The sequence below is a fragment of the Cucurbita pepo genome, chromosome 4 (assembly GCF_057944985.1).
Source record: "Cucurbita pepo subsp. pepo isolate OVF chromosome 4, ASM5794498v1, whole genome shotgun sequence".
Classification (NCBI taxonomy): Eukaryota; Viridiplantae; Streptophyta; class Magnoliopsida; order Cucurbitales; family Cucurbitaceae; genus Cucurbita; species Cucurbita pepo.
In genome coordinates this window covers 552,665-566,975 of record NC_141801.1, presented here as the reverse complement: position 1 = coordinate 566,975, position 14,311 = coordinate 552,665, and the positions used below count along the sequence as shown (strand labels likewise).

Below are 14,311 nucleotides of genomic sequence, written 5' to 3'. Positions count from 1 at the left end.
CGTGGAAATCGTTCAGGTTACGAAACTTTTAGGATCACATTATTTGATCCCTTTCAATATATTGCGTTTCACAATCCTTAAATTTGTTATGCGTTTTGAAAGTCTTCATCGGTAATCTCTGATTATTGGTCTTCCATGGCGGCAATCAACAGCTTCGTCTCGCAAAGGATCCCTCAATTCAAAAAATCGCCCATAACCCTAATCGATTCGAGTTCTTCATTCCGCAAAGAGCATCAGAAAACAAGACCCACAAAAAATTTGGTCCGATCGATTGTTAGGAGAAGAAAATGGGGTGTTAGGTCGGCCATTGACGACCAAGAATTGGTTCGTTTGGAGGAGAATCGTTTGAAGGATGGAGAACAGAGGTTATCCCTTGATGGGTCTGAGAAAATTGAGGCATCTTCTTCTTCTTTGAATGAGGAGAAGGGCGCCGTGGAAGTTTTGAAGGGTTTCAGTGGCAGAGCTGTTAATGCTACCATTGTTTTGGGGGTTGGAACCTTGCTGGTTACTAGATTGCTTACTATCGATCATGAGCTATGGCATGTGAGTTTTCTTGCATATTGGAACTATGTTTACTCTTCGTTTCAGTCATTTAGTTTCATTCATCCATGACTTTGCCAATGATTTTGCTTTCTGTTTACTACTAAATTAGTAGAAGTAGTTCTTTTTTTGCTTTGAGTATCTGAGATCCTACGTCGGTTGGGGGAGGAGAACGAAATACCCTTTAGAAGGGCGTGGAAACCTCACCCTAGCAGACGTGTTTTAAAAACCTTGAGGGATGACTGAAAGGGAAAACCCAAAGAGGACAATATTTGTTAGTGGTGGGCTTGAGATGTTATAAATGGTATCAGAGCTAGATACCGGGATGTGTCAGCGAAGAGGTTGAGCCCCGTAGGCGGTGGACATGAGGTGGAGTACTGGCGAAGATGCTAGACCCCGAAAGGGGTGGATTGTGAGATTCCACATCGGTTGGGAAGGAGAACGAAACATCCTTGATAAGGGTGTGGAAACCTCTCCCTAGCAGACACATTTTAAAAACTTTGAGGGGAAGCCCGAAAGGGAAAACCCAAAGAGGACAATATCTTCTAGGAGTGGGCTTGGGCTGTTACAAATAGTATCAGAGCCAAACACCAGGCAATGTGCCAGCAAGGAGGCTGAGCTCCGAAGAGAGTAGATATGAGGCGATGTGCAAGCAAGAATGCTGAGCCCCGAAGGGGGTGGATTTGGTGGGGTCCCACATCGATTGGAGAAAGGAACGAGTGCAAGCAAGGACGCTGGGCCCTGGATGGGAGTAGATTGTGTGATCCCACCACCCTTTATAAGGGTGTGGAAACCTTGAGGGGAAGACCCGAAAGGGAAAGCCCAAAGAGGACAATATCTGCTAGTGGTGGACTTGGTCCGTTACAGATTATGTCGTGTAATATGGGAACTAAATCCGATTTACTTAAGACAAAATCTATTTTTCCTAGGGGTAAATCAGGAGAAGATAAATGCTTCGTTGTTGTTGTGACAACCCAAGCCCACCACTAGTAGACATTTTCTTTCTCGGGTTTTCCCTCAAGGTTTCTAAAACGCGTTTGCTAGGAAGAGTTTTCTACGTCCTTATAAAAAATGTTTCGTTTTCCTCCCCAACCGATGTGGGATCTCACAATTGTTAAGAGAGTGGAACACCTTTTATCGCATTTCTATGTCATGTGTTCTCAGGGATGGACCTTGTATGAGGTGCTAAGATATGCTCCTGAACACAATTGGATTGCTTATGAAGAAGCTCTCAAAACGAACCCAGTTTTAGCCAAAATGATGATAAGCGGAATTGTCTATTTTCTCGGAGATTGGATCGCTCAGGTAAGCGCCTGCAGATCGTTGTCGTTGTCGTTATCGTCTAGCAATGCTATCTTAGCAATAACATTATGAACCTACAGTGCTATGAAGGGAGGCCTTTGTTCGAGTTCGACAGGGCACGCATGATCAGATCAGGTCTTGTTGGGTTCACTCTCCATGGATCTCTTTCTCATTACTACTACCAATTCTGTGAGGTGCTAACCATGGTTCAATTGTATTGCTTAGTCTAGTTCTTCATGGTATGCATATATGAGATTGTTTAATGGCTAACAGGTTCTCTTCCCCTTCAAAGATTGGTGGGTCGTTCCAGTAAAAGTTGCGTTCGATCAAACCGTCTGGTCGGCTTTATGGAATAGTATATACTATGTGGTTCTGGGAATTCTTCGTGCCGAATCTATGGCCGATGTTTATAGTGAACTCAAGTCAACGTTTTGGCCAATGCTCACAGTACGATACGTCTCTGATCTTTATCTAACATAATGTTCGAGTTTGTTCGTGTTCTATGACCATTTACATGACAGGCAGGTTGGAAACTTTGGCCATTTGCTCATCTCATAACGTATGGTGTTATTCCTGTTGAGCAAAGGCTTCTTTGGGTGGACTGTGTGGAGCTCATCTGGGTCACCATCCTTTCAACGTGAGTATCAAAAATTTCATTCAAGGACATCTCGTTTGATCTAACATTCTCGAGGATCAAAACTGAACGTGTTTGTTGTCGTTGTAGTTATTCGAATGAGAAATCCGAAGGACGAATATCGGAGTCATCGACGGGAGAAAACGAAGCTTCATCGAGCAGTCGACCAGACAAGGCAAGTCGTTATTACATTGAAACTGTTTCTTTCGAGTGGTTTACTCGAACACGAGATATGATTCGACTTCTTGATTGTTCTTTCAGGACTAGACATGGTCGACAGAAGAAAACGGATTCAAATCTTCGAAATGATAGATTAGAGTAGTTATTGTTTTATTCCTGAAACAGATTGTTATCTGAAACAATGTGCAAGCTATCATCATTTTAAATGAACTTTTGTTCCCAGACAAGTTTTCTCTGAATGATTGTTCTAATAGACGGAACAGCCGAACTATCGAGTTCTTCATCTTCGTCAGTTCGAGATGAGTTTAGTCGAGTTATTTCATTTTCGTTCTGTGCGTAGAAACTGATACTCGACATGTTTTGAATCGCCTTGGAGGCAAAAATGTAGCTGCACAAACCTGTAACCTATGACACTGGCCTTTCATCAGAGAATCTAGGAAGTTGAACAAGCGAGTTTACTCGAGTGACTCCTTCTAAACCCGACCAGTTTTGATCGTCTGCAGGTGTAGCATCACCGGTCTCCCCGTCGTCGACTGGTAATCCTCCAAAACTACTGCCATCTTCTGATGATCTGACAGTGTTGTTCCTTTGCAAGCATGGCTCGGACCTCTGGCCATCATCGGATTCGACAGCAGTACCCGAATGATTACTCCGCAATGTTGCAGATGAGAAGCCTTGTTCTTCACAGTCGGATTCAGAGTCCATCTTCCCGTCGAGAAACAAGCAGACGACAGCACAGTCGTCCATTTTCGAGGTGGGGTATTTGAGCTTCCATTCACGAGCAGCAGAGTCAACCACAGACCTCGCAGCAGACGAGCGAGTCGGGGCCGAGGACACTATTTCAACCACCTCTTCATTGCTCAACACATCCCATACCTGCAACAGTTCTACATTATCTTGATTCCTTTCAGATTTTGTTATGTTCAAGACTTAGCAGAACAGAAAACTTACCCCATCTGATGCAAGAACAATGAACTGATCGGCGTCAGTGAGCGTTCGATGAGAGAATTCAGGTATAGAGATAACTCCGTATTCTTTCAAACAGAAATCGCCAAATGCTCGAGCCATAGCTAAACCGGGCGCATCGTCGAAAGGTAACCATACCCTTGACACTTCAGGCTCATCTTGCAATGCAAAAACTCTACCTTTACACCTTTTGATTCTTTCAGCTTCTCCTACAACATGATGATTATCAGTCACTCACAACTTAGCTCATGAATCAAATACCAAAACCGAACACAGCAACCGACGTACTTGGCAAATCTGGCTTAAGATCGACGGTCAATTGAACCGCCACAGTCGAGTCATTGGCGTCCTTTGAAGCAAGGATTGCTCGAGAGTCTCCGATATACCCCATGAACAGATTCGACCCCTAAAACACGACCGAATAAGAATCAAAGAAACAAAAAATGATTGAAAAGAACATCCTTCTTCTCAAACCTGTTTAACAATGGTGACTGCAGTGCTACCACTACAAAAGCAGTCCAGATTAGGGTGTGATCTCAGCTCCTTATCCATAGCTTTATACGAGTTCAAAAACGCATCTCTCCATACCGAATTCAGCGAGTCCTCGATAAAACGATCCTTATCAGAATCGTCACATTCTCGAGGCGTCTTCAAATTCCTCTGGAAACACGTTTTAGCAGAGTTCTTTTGCTTCAACTGAGGAGACTGGAAGAATGACAGCAACTTTATAGGCAATGTATCCCTAACTTTTCGAGCAACGAGATGCCCGTAAGGTCCGTGACCATCGAACACACCACAAAAGATCGTGTCCTCCAACATGAAATCCTATAAAAACAGCAAGAATGAACCTCTAAAGACAACAATTCATTGTATGAAAGAACAGAAACAGAGCTTACTTCCCACACAACCATGGCATCCTGGTTGATGCCCTTTCGACCTTGTTGCGTGAAAATGCACGAACAACGACTCTTCCCGTTCATGAAGATCCTATTGGAAGCTGAAGAGAGCTTCTGAAGAGCGTAAACATGGTCGGAAAATGTTCGTTTCGTTCGTTTTCGACCTCGAAATTCAATTCCCAAACACGAGGAAGACACTGATTCCCCATTGCTCTGGCTACTACTAGTACTATGGCTACTCGTAGAGACACAACCACCCATTTTCTTAGCTTCAAAAGAGCATCATCTAATCTAAATAAGAACAACAAGATTCCCCTTTTAGATTAGATCTCAAATAACACGTTGAAACACCAAAAAACCAGAAAACCCAACAGAGAGACAGACAGAAAAACATCATTAAACAATAATAATATTCGGAAATCTCAAGGTTTTTAGAAAATCCCTCGAGACCCTTTACCCCATTTGTTCAAATGAGCTATGAACACAAGAGAATCAAGCAAGAACATCAAATTTTTACTTGATTTCAAGCTTGAAAATGGCTGGAAACAGTGATTTAGCTCGACATTCATACATGAAATCCAGAAAAGAACACTTACAAGTTCAAAATTTCATGGCTTCCACCGTTTTCTTCACCAAAATCGACTAATAATCTGTACAAAAACACAACCAAAATCAGAGAAAACAAAGAAACTGTGTTGGTTCTTGGAAAACCAAACCAAAAAACACCAAATTCAAGCAAATAAAAACACACCCATTAAGCAATGTTGAACAAATGGCAAAGGGAAACGAAAAAGAGGACGAGAAACAGCCAAACTTGGGCCTGTGGCTTTGATTTTAGGTCAAATAAAGAGGCAGAGAGAGAGAGAGAGGGCTGATGAACAGAGCGTTGTTTGGATAAGCTAAGAGAATCCCAGAAGAGCGTTTCTCCTTTTGGGCGCTGAAAACGCCATAAATTGAATGAAACTGTACAAACTTTCAGAGGTATCTGTTATAATTAATGAAAACAAACGTGAAATGAACAAGAAACCCCACCACCAAATAGATCCAACGGCTGAAAATGAAAAGAACGGTCTCTGAATTCAAGATATTTTGTTCTGTTTGATTTGAGTCAGCTACTGCTCGTGCTTGCTTTGGTGTTTTTCCCATTTGGCCATTTTTGTTCTCTTCAAGGCAGGTGGTTTCCTTTTTTTCTGGATTGCTTCTACTTTACAGTGTAATTTTGGAAGTTGGGTCCAAGAGATTGTTTGTTGTCTCTATGCATGTTGGGTTCGTCCCGGTCAATATTCGATCAAACAATAGGGTATGCCCGTAAATACAACATTGATCTCGGAAGGAAAGTGCAAATACAAGAGACCCATCTCCCGCTACGCTTCTTTTCTTGGCGGGAACAAACACTGTTGTGTTATGATCGTGTTTGTCCAAAACATGTTGTTGGGGTTTCATGTCTAATGTCATAGTCATACTTTAATACATGTGATTGCGTGCTAGCTTATAATATTACTTTCCGAACTTTCTTCGACCCATTTTTTAAAACTGTTTTTCAAGAGCAGGGCTAGAGGCTTGAGCATACGTAGCTCAAGCCAATGACAATTATAACTAAGTTGGCTGACTTACTTGAGTGCATGAGTAGATGTTGCACAATTATTGTAAGAGTCCAAGCTCACTGAGAGTAGATATTGTCTACTTTAGTCCGTTATGTATCGTTGTCAGCTTCACTGTTTTAAAACGTGTTTACTAGGGAGATGTTTTCACACCCTTATAAGGAATGTTTTGTTGTCCACTACAACTGATGTGGGATCTCACAATCCACACTGTTGAGGGTCAAAATGAGATTTGATTCACTGTTTAATAAGAGTTGTTTGAGTTGAAAAAATTACAGTCCGAACAATTGGGTTGGGTCTAAGAAATGTCTCAACCCAACCCACGAGCACTCCTGTTCGATGTTTTTAGAATTCAAGCAGCTCTTACGCACAAATTTAAACGTTCAAAAACTTGATATTTCTTAAAGATCAGGGATCCAAATATAAACATAAAAAATTATTTTGACAAATGTAGACGACCAGCCTTAAATCATATAAACCTTTTCCATTTTACTTTATTCCTTTAATCTCGACTTTGAAAAGAATGACAATTGATAGAATTGGTCCCATGTGGATAAAACGATGTGAAAAGTTATTTTCACTAGAAAAAAGATGGGAGAAAAGACGATGGGTGCTTTTGTCTTTATTATTATTACTATTATTTTCTATTCGTTAGTCAAAAAGCTTTAAACAATTCCACATTGAATGTCGAACGCGTTTATACATAAAATGATTGAAAAGTAGTCGAGAAAAGTTTTGAATTTAGATTCTAAACCAAATGCAAAAAAATAGACCCTCCCATAACTCTCATAGCACCCGTGTTCACCCATCCACGACGTTCTTGTCCTTATCTGAATTTTTGTTAACAAATGTATAGTAAATAACCCACTATTAGAGTCGAGAAATGCACCCACCGTTAGAACTAACACGACTGTTGTGAGTCAAAAAATTTAGCTTCGGGTTCAAATTCTTTTCTTTTCCTCGGGGCGTACACGGGGGGACGATCACCGTTGCATTAGAGGAGAGAATTTTCAAAATTTATTGTATTAAACTATTTAAAGTTATTTCAATAATAAATTATTAATATAAAATAAATCAAAATTCCTTCACAATTGGGCTTAGTACTTGGGCCCAACTTTCTTCTAATGGGCTTGAGCCCATTTTCTCCCAATGAAGAAGAGACAGAAGATCTAAACCTCGTATCTCATTGGTCCATTCCTCATCCATAAATCCGACAAATAGGATAAGATGATAAGTACACGTGGCGAACACCCAATTCCCCAAATTCCTCGCTAAAAATCTCTGTTTTTCAGCTGCATTTCTCCTCTCCAATTGCCCCAAAATCATGGCCTCTCGAACACTCCTGACTCCCTGTACCTCCAAATCTCAGCCTCTCATCATCCCTCCCAAGCCCAAATCCACCATTTCCGCCGCCGCCGTCCACCACCCGCGCCGCCGCGAGCTACTGTCACTAACCGCCTCTGTTCTAGCAGCGCCGTGGGTTCTGCTTCCTCCGGCGCCGGCACAAGCCTCGAACGATGAGGAGTACGTGAAGGACACAAATGAGGTGATAAACAAGGTGAGAACGACGATCAAAATGGACAAAAACGACCCGAATGTGGCGGAAGCCGTGGCGGAGCTTCGAGAAAGTTCGAATTCTTGGGTGGCGAAGTACAGGAAGGAGAAATCTCTGTTGGGACGAGCTTCGTTTAGGGATATGTATTCGGCTTTGAATGCGGTCTCGGGGCATTACGTTAGCTTTGGACCGACGGCGCCGATTCCGGCGAAGAGGAAGGCCAGGATCTTGGAAGAGATGGACACGGCGGAGAAGGCTCTGTCAAGAGGGAGATGAACAATTAAGTGAGGGAATTTTAATTATTCTTTTTCTAATTTTCTATTTGCATATTTATGAATTTACGAGAGGAGAAAATTCTATAATTCGGTGATTAATGCTCCGAGATTAATACATTATTAGGTATTTTGATGATAATTATGTCTCGTAAAAAAAGTATAAAATTATATTATTGATCCGTTCTAAATTTTTTTTTAATATTGCTCATAGATTGTTCCGGAGATTACTTCAGATTTCTTGGGATTTGTGTTAATAAAGAGTGCAGTGTTTGATTGTGTTCAACGATATGATATCAGAGCCATGTCCTTAACTTAGTCATGACAATAGAATAGAGAAGTTGTGAGTCTTGATAGTGTAGTCAAATGTTACTAAGTGTTGAACAAATGGTATACTTTTGTCTGAGGGCTCTAGAGAATAAGTTGAGTCTCGATTAAGAGGGAAGGTGGTTGGAGAGCTCCAAAAAAGGAAGCCTCAAGAGAGGGTCTATGGTGTACTTTGTTCCAGTGGAGGATGATTGAAGATTGTTGGTGTACTTTCTTCATGGTAAATCTTTAAACGGGTTATCGATAGCATGAAGCGAAAAATCAATAAAAGCACGTGGTAACAAAAATGGAATTACGACAACAAAAAATCAATTTTATGATAGTAACGGTTTTAACCGTCACAAAATCTTTTCACTCGAACCCTTTTTCATCATTCTCTCGAGAAGTACACTGTAGTTACAAAAATGAAATAACGACAACAAAATGATCAATTTAACGATAACAACCATTTTAGCCGCTCCAAAAGACTAACGAACATTTTAACGAAAACTCACGTCCGAAAATCTTTTTAACTCGAACCCTTTTTCCATCGATCCGAGTTTTTGATTCTGGGGTTGCTTGATTTATGGATAAACAAAAGTCCAATTCCTTAAACGAATTGCTTGTTTGAATGAGCTCATGAGTTTCTGCACCTTTACCAGCTAAGAATCCGAGTGATTTAAGGAAGAAGACGACAGGGTAAAGGGTTTTTCTTGTTTTGTTTTTGTTCTTATACTCTGTCAGATTTTACTGTTTTAAGAACATCCAAGAACAGAATCCTCGCTCTCTCATCCTTCAACCATCTTCTTCCTCTCTCTCTCTCTTCTGTTCCATTAAGCTTCAAAAATGGCGTCCTGTTTGGATAGCTTCCTCCATTACACAACTCCAGTAGCTCAATCCCAATTCCTTCTCAAGGTAAGCTAATTTTCAAGCTGATTTCATTAATTTCAATGGGTTTTTCACTGTTTTTAACCATTTTCAGCCAGAAATCAAGAAGCTCAATCGTTTCTGGCATGCACTTGAGAGAGAAAAAATTGAGTATTTCACTTTGAGTAACCTCTGGAACTGCTATGCTGAATGGAGTGCTTATGGCGCCAAAGTTCCAATCACTTTAAGCGATGGAGAATCATTGAATCAATATTATGTTCCATATCTCTCTGGCATTCAAATCTTCACTTCTTTTAGGTATTTTCTTTGAATTTGATTCATTGTTTGTTCTTGATGAGTTCTGAAATGGAATGCTCTGTTTTTCAGGCTAAAAACAGAGTCTGGTAATGGAGAAACAGGGGATTCTTGCAGTGACTATCACTTTGAAGCTGGAAGCACTTCCTCAGATGATGAGGATCGATTGGGGTATCTTTATTTTGAGTTCATTGAGAAATCAACGCCGTATGTAAGACTCCCTTTACTGGATAAGGTGCTTTCGACAGAACAATCTGGTTTTTGTTGTTCATGTTCATGTTCTTGTCTTGTTCATCAAATCTGCTGTTTTTAGATTGATTTTGAAGTTTTTGTTCGTGACCCTTTTTAGATCAATGAATTAGCTCGGAGATTCCCAGGTTTGATGACACTAAGAAGTGTGGATCTTTCTCCAGCAAGCTGGATGTCTGTTTCTTGGTAATGTTCTGAGACTCTGTTTTTCTGTTGCTCTGTTTGTGGAGTGTTAAAGGAACCATTTTTGTAGGTACCCAATTTATCACATTCCAATGGGAAGAAATATCAAGGACTTGAACACTTGTTTCCTCACTTATCATATTCTCTCGTCTTCGTTTCAAGGTATTATGTTTTCGTAAGCTCGGTTTGTTCTTTCAGATATTGATCGAGGTTCGAGATAAAAGACATGTTTTAATTAAAGATGTTCACTTGATTCACCGGGCTGAACAGAGAATGAAAGAGAGAGTGAGAATAGATTTCTCCGTGTGAGCTAAATGAGGTTGAGGACAACGAGTATATTCTTTGTCTCTTGTCCTATCAAATCTTTGTCTTGTTTGACAAGACGGCCCACCTAATGTGATTTTTGGAATTATGTTGAATATTATTTTATATTTTTACTTATTTAACCAAATATGGTTTGTTTTTAATGGTGGTTGGTAGATAAGAAGATGGAGGAGGAGTGCAGTAGAATGACGAGGCAACGAAAGAGGGAACCAGGGGAAGGGATACCGTTGGCACCATTTGGGGTGGTGACGTACAAGATGCAAGGGAGCCTATGGATGGCGGGCAACGACGGTCGGGATCAAGAGAGGCTCGTGTCACTGTCGAGCGTGGCGGAGTCGTGGCTAAAACAGTTAAAGGTTCAACACCACGACTTCAACTTCTTTACAAGTATGCGTCGTGGCTAACACACAATGAATCAATGAATCAATCAATCATCGTCCCGTCGAGTCTTGTCTCGTCTCAATATAACCCCTTTTTTTTCTTTTTTGTTCGTGGGGTCCTTCCAAATGAATTAGAAACTTTGGTCGAGATATATCACACAGAATGGGTAAGAGAGAGACTAATAAAAATTGTTGCGGAAAGACGATGATTTGCGTACATGAAAAACGGCATCAATGATCAATATCAAAATAGGCCGAACATTATAATATTTCATCCCATCAATTTTATACCATACTTTTAAGATATAGTTGTTAATACATTCAATATTTTAATCATATATAGTGACGGTTTCAGGAACATAAACCATATGTTTCACGTGTTACATCGTACTTAAAAATAAGTTTCAAAACTACCATTTAAGTAGAAAATTCGATTAGAACGTTCACCAAAAGTTGACATCTCTCAATGATTATTCTTAAATGATGTTGACATGATGACTATGAATGAGTATAATACTCTTGCTTTCTTAATTTTCGAAGACGCCAATTTGCGTCATGGTTTTTTTTTTTTTGAATTCTTAGACAAATTAGAAGCCCAAGCCCACAATAATTGGAGTACAACATACTCGAGCTAAGTTGATATCAAATAAATTTATATGATTCAAAACCGTGTGATGCGTCTATGAAACGGAGAGAGGTTAACGAGGATGTGATGATAAACCACCATGACTCTGACGTTCACGTCAGGAATTGAGTCAATAATTGGTGTAGAGAGAGCAATATGTGAGTGTTTTGAATGTACCCTTCCATCTTCTGACTTGTATTTATACCGTGGCTTAGTGTAACAGTCTAACCCCACTGTTAGCAGATATTCTCCGTTTTGGCCCATTACATATCGCCGCCAGCCTCACGATTTTAAACCACGTCTACTAGGGAGAGGTTTTCACACCCTTGTAATAAATGCTTCATTCCCTTCTCGAACGGATATAATTTTCCTATGATTTCTATAACTTGCTTAGTACGAAAAGCGTTTACAAGGTTGAACTATGACTCGATCCGTCTATCTCTCAAATGGGTGGGTCTTAAATGATAGTAGTCAAGACTCAAACTTTAGTCATCTTAATCGATAGTTGACCTTGTGAGGTCAACGTCAAGGGTCGTGGCTGACCCTTATGGAATTGGCCTCGAGGGCCTCATCCTTGGTCATCGCTCATGGTGTGCCCTTTCGAGCTTGACCGGCCCTCAGTCTTTAGGCTTTTACTCTTGATGAGGTTTCGACTCAATCAATAATTTTACCCGTAACAGTTGTCCCTAGTCGGGTCAAACCCTAGCTAAAACGTTGACAATGGTAATTTCGATTTCATTCTCGTTTATCGAAACCTAAACTAAAACACAAACATATACCGAATAAGTTACCAAAAAAGTTGGTAGAAAAGCTCTCTGATTACAACTCTTAACTCCCAGTAAAAAAAACTAACAGAAACAAGACATGGGCAACGGTCAATATATTTTTACAGTGTAAAAAAGGGTTTGAAATGGTTTGGATCAAGGAACAGGATATGACTTGTTATTGCACATGCACCTATAAGCCATTGGACATGTCTCCGCCTCATGAAGCGTAGCACAAACAAAGCTTATCATCACTAGCCTGCACGGCGAGCATGAGCCACAAGCATGTGAACAATCTGGCAAGCTCGACCCCGCTACTTCAACCGTCTCCGGGCCTTTTCTCCCCATCACCGCCGCTGCCACCGCCTTCGTTACGGGCCAGTACGACTTCCCTTTCGCTGCTTCCACCGCCCTGACCGAGTCGACTGCCGCCTTGTGGTGGTGGCCACGACCTGCATGGAAGAGTCATGAAGGTTAGTCCATGTTTGCACAAAAGAAATGTGATATCCCATATCCTACCTTGGGGAGGAGAACGAAACACGGTTTACAAGGACGTGGAAACCTCTCCCTACTAGACCCGTTTTAAAAACATTGAGGGAAGTTCAAAAAGGACAATATCTGCCTCATTCAGATACTTTCTTTGGGTTTTCTCTTCCGGGCTTCCCTTAAAGTTTTTGGGTTTTCCCTTGTGAGCTTCTTCATTACGCGTTTGCTAGGGAAAGGTTTCCACACGCTTACAAATGGTGTTTCGTTCTCCCCTCCAACCAATGTGAGATATCACACAGAAACAAGAGAGGTAAGTGTGAGTACGTGAATTTAGCTGAGAAATGCGTCGGGACGAAATGGGTATCGGGAATAACAAGAAAGCAATGAAGATTAGAGAGAAGCAAGGCAAAGCCTTCATGGTTTTTGAGTAAAAAGTGAAGAAAAATGGTTCCTTTTTAAGTGGGTAAGCAAAGGAAATGAAGAGGATATATAAAGGCATGATATTTTGAAGGAAAAGAGAGAGAATTGAAGCAAGTCACAAGCAAAAGGCAAGATTTTGTTGAGTTATAGTGATGAGGTCACAGGTAATCCGAGCTACCAAAAGCAACGCCACCAAAGAAGGAGAAAAAAAACAAGATCAGAATAGAAAGTGTCTCCTTAAACGTGAAGAACAATCAATGCACCATTAAATGCAAACAAAAGGAGTAAAACCCGACAAATTATTCAACGAGATTGTCATAATTTGGTTGTTTGTTTTTTAAATCGTTATCTGTTTTCTGATAATCACTCAATCACGGAATATAAACACGATAAGAGGAGAACGAAATATTCGTTATAAGAGTGTGAAACCTCTCCCTAGTAGACATGTTTTAAAATTATGAGGCTGACTACGATATGTAATGGGGTCACACGGACAATATCTACTAGGGGTGGGCTTGGGCTGTTACAAATGGTATCAGAGTTAGTCACTAGTCGGAGTAGGGCTAGACCCTCTTCATGGTAGATGCATTTTGAAACTGTAATGTTGACAGTGATACGTAATGGACCAAAGTAGACAATGTTTACTAGCGGTGGGCTTGGGATGTTATACATTTGCTCTCCACCATTTCCTCCTTTCTTTTCCTTTCGTTCTCTAGTGACCACATGCCTCGAGGGCTTGCTCATGGAGAGATATCCTCAAGCCACGGATGGTTCAAAGATTAGAATCAGAGCTCTCATGAAGGACCATGTCATCGACTTGCTTGATAATGTGACCATTCCAAGTCTATTGGGTACTTTTATAATTTCTCTTTCCGACATCAAACAGTATAAAACTGTCTGTCACATTGTTGTAGTTTTTTTTGAAGATATTTTCAAAAGCGGGCACTCGAAAATTTGAAATTTTTAGAGGAGAGAGAAGGTAATAAATTTGAATCCTCAATATGATATGAATGTCATTTATGTTGTTTCTGAGAGCTAGCTGAAAGTGTCATGAATCTTTGTCTCTATCATAAATGGCCTGTGCCATGGACCATGTCCATCTATTTGCTCTGTGTTTTTGGTACCAAACGAGCCTATGGAAGAGAAATTATTGTCGCAGACAACATTCAAAATATACTCTGAAACATCATTGATTTAAGGAATAAGTCATAGGATCTTTGTCTGTCTCTCTCTCTCGAGACGTTTCAAGATGAAAAAGTGCCCTAACAAGCCGAACTCTAACTCAAAACGAGCCTAAAGAGTCTACCCGCACCCCGAACCGATTACTTTTATGAAAGTATAACATAACAACTCAAGCTCACTGCAAGCATATATTGTCCTCCTTAGACCTTCCCCTCAAAGTAACAGTGGTACGTAACACGAATTAGCTTTGTCTACGAACAAGGA

General features: G+C 40.6%; 5 protein-coding genes across 8 annotated transcripts; 3 read left to right on the top strand and 2 right to left on the bottom strand.

The window, feature by feature from the left end:
- Positions 1-25: 25 nt before the first annotated feature.
- LOC111793386 (Peroxisomal membrane 22 kDa (Mpv17/PMP22) family protein) lies at positions 26-2,948 on the top strand. 2 transcript variants are annotated; one of them, XM_023675232.2, is made up of 7 exons: positions 28-543; positions 1,705-1,845; positions 1,923-2,036; positions 2,116-2,289; positions 2,364-2,479; positions 2,567-2,651; positions 2,738-2,948. In XM_023675232.2, exons 1-7 carry the CDS (start codon positions 136-138, stop codon positions 2,741-2,743), a joined length of 1,044 nt encoding a protein of 347 aa, XP_023531000.1. In that variant the 5' UTR covers positions 28-135; the 3' UTR covers positions 2,744-2,948. The 2 variants fall into 2 exon arrangements, 1 of the variants encoding a protein (XP_023531000.1); XR_002814929.2 differs by lacking the exon at positions 2,738-2,948 and having other exon boundaries at positions 26-543; positions 2,368-2,479.
- Positions 2,783-5,492, bottom strand: LOC111793385 (putative protein phosphatase 2C 52). 2 transcript variants are annotated; one of them, XM_023675230.2, is made up of 7 exons: positions 5,270-5,492; positions 5,115-5,168; positions 4,519-4,809; positions 4,097-4,447; positions 3,911-4,028; positions 3,608-3,831; positions 2,783-3,532 (listed from the first exon to the last, which is right to left on the bottom strand). In XM_023675230.2, the coding sequence occupies exons 3-7, from the start codon at positions 4,777-4,779 to the stop codon at positions 3,062-3,064; spliced, it is 1,425 nt and encodes a 474-aa protein (XP_023530998.1). In that variant the 5' UTR covers positions 4,780-4,809; positions 5,115-5,168; positions 5,270-5,492; the 3' UTR covers positions 2,783-3,061. The 2 variants fall into 2 exon arrangements, with proteins under 2 accessions (XP_023530998.1, XP_086979504.1); XM_087123378.1 differs by having other exon boundaries at positions 4,519-4,804.
- Positions 5,493-7,401: 1,909 nt separating this feature from the next.
- LOC111792116 (photosystem II repair protein PSB27-H1, chloroplastic-like) lies at positions 7,402-8,137 on the top strand. Its single transcript, XM_023673450.2, has one exon. The coding sequence runs from the start codon at positions 7,444-7,446 to the stop codon at positions 7,948-7,950; it is 507 nt and encodes a 168-aa protein (XP_023529218.1). The 5' UTR covers positions 7,402-7,443; the 3' UTR covers positions 7,951-8,137.
- Positions 8,138-8,279: 142 nt separating this feature from the next.
- On the top strand, positions 8,280-10,934 carry LOC111792114 (uncharacterized). Of its 2 annotated transcripts, none has more exons than XM_087122903.1 (6): positions 8,280-9,167; positions 9,235-9,437; positions 9,507-9,645; positions 9,784-9,869; positions 9,937-10,028; positions 10,347-10,934. In XM_087122903.1, exons 1-6 carry the CDS (start codon positions 9,099-9,101, stop codon positions 10,592-10,594), a joined length of 837 nt encoding a protein of 278 aa, XP_086979029.1. In that variant the 5' UTR covers positions 8,280-9,098; the 3' UTR covers positions 10,595-10,934. The 2 variants fall into 2 exon arrangements, with proteins under 2 accessions (XP_086979029.1, XP_023529217.2); XM_023673449.2 differs by having other exon boundaries at positions 9,507-9,669.
- A 262-nt stretch (positions 10,935-11,196) lies between these two features.
- Positions 11,197-12,921, bottom strand: LOC111793854 (uncharacterized). The gene is made up of 2 exons (XM_023675916.2): positions 12,770-12,921; positions 11,197-12,411 (listed from the first exon to the last, which is right to left on the bottom strand). Exons 1-2 carry the CDS (start codon positions 12,861-12,863, stop codon positions 12,116-12,118), a joined length of 390 nt encoding a protein of 129 aa, XP_023531684.2. The 5' UTR covers positions 12,864-12,921; the 3' UTR covers positions 11,197-12,115.
- Between the last annotated feature and the right edge of the window lie 1,390 nt (positions 12,922-14,311).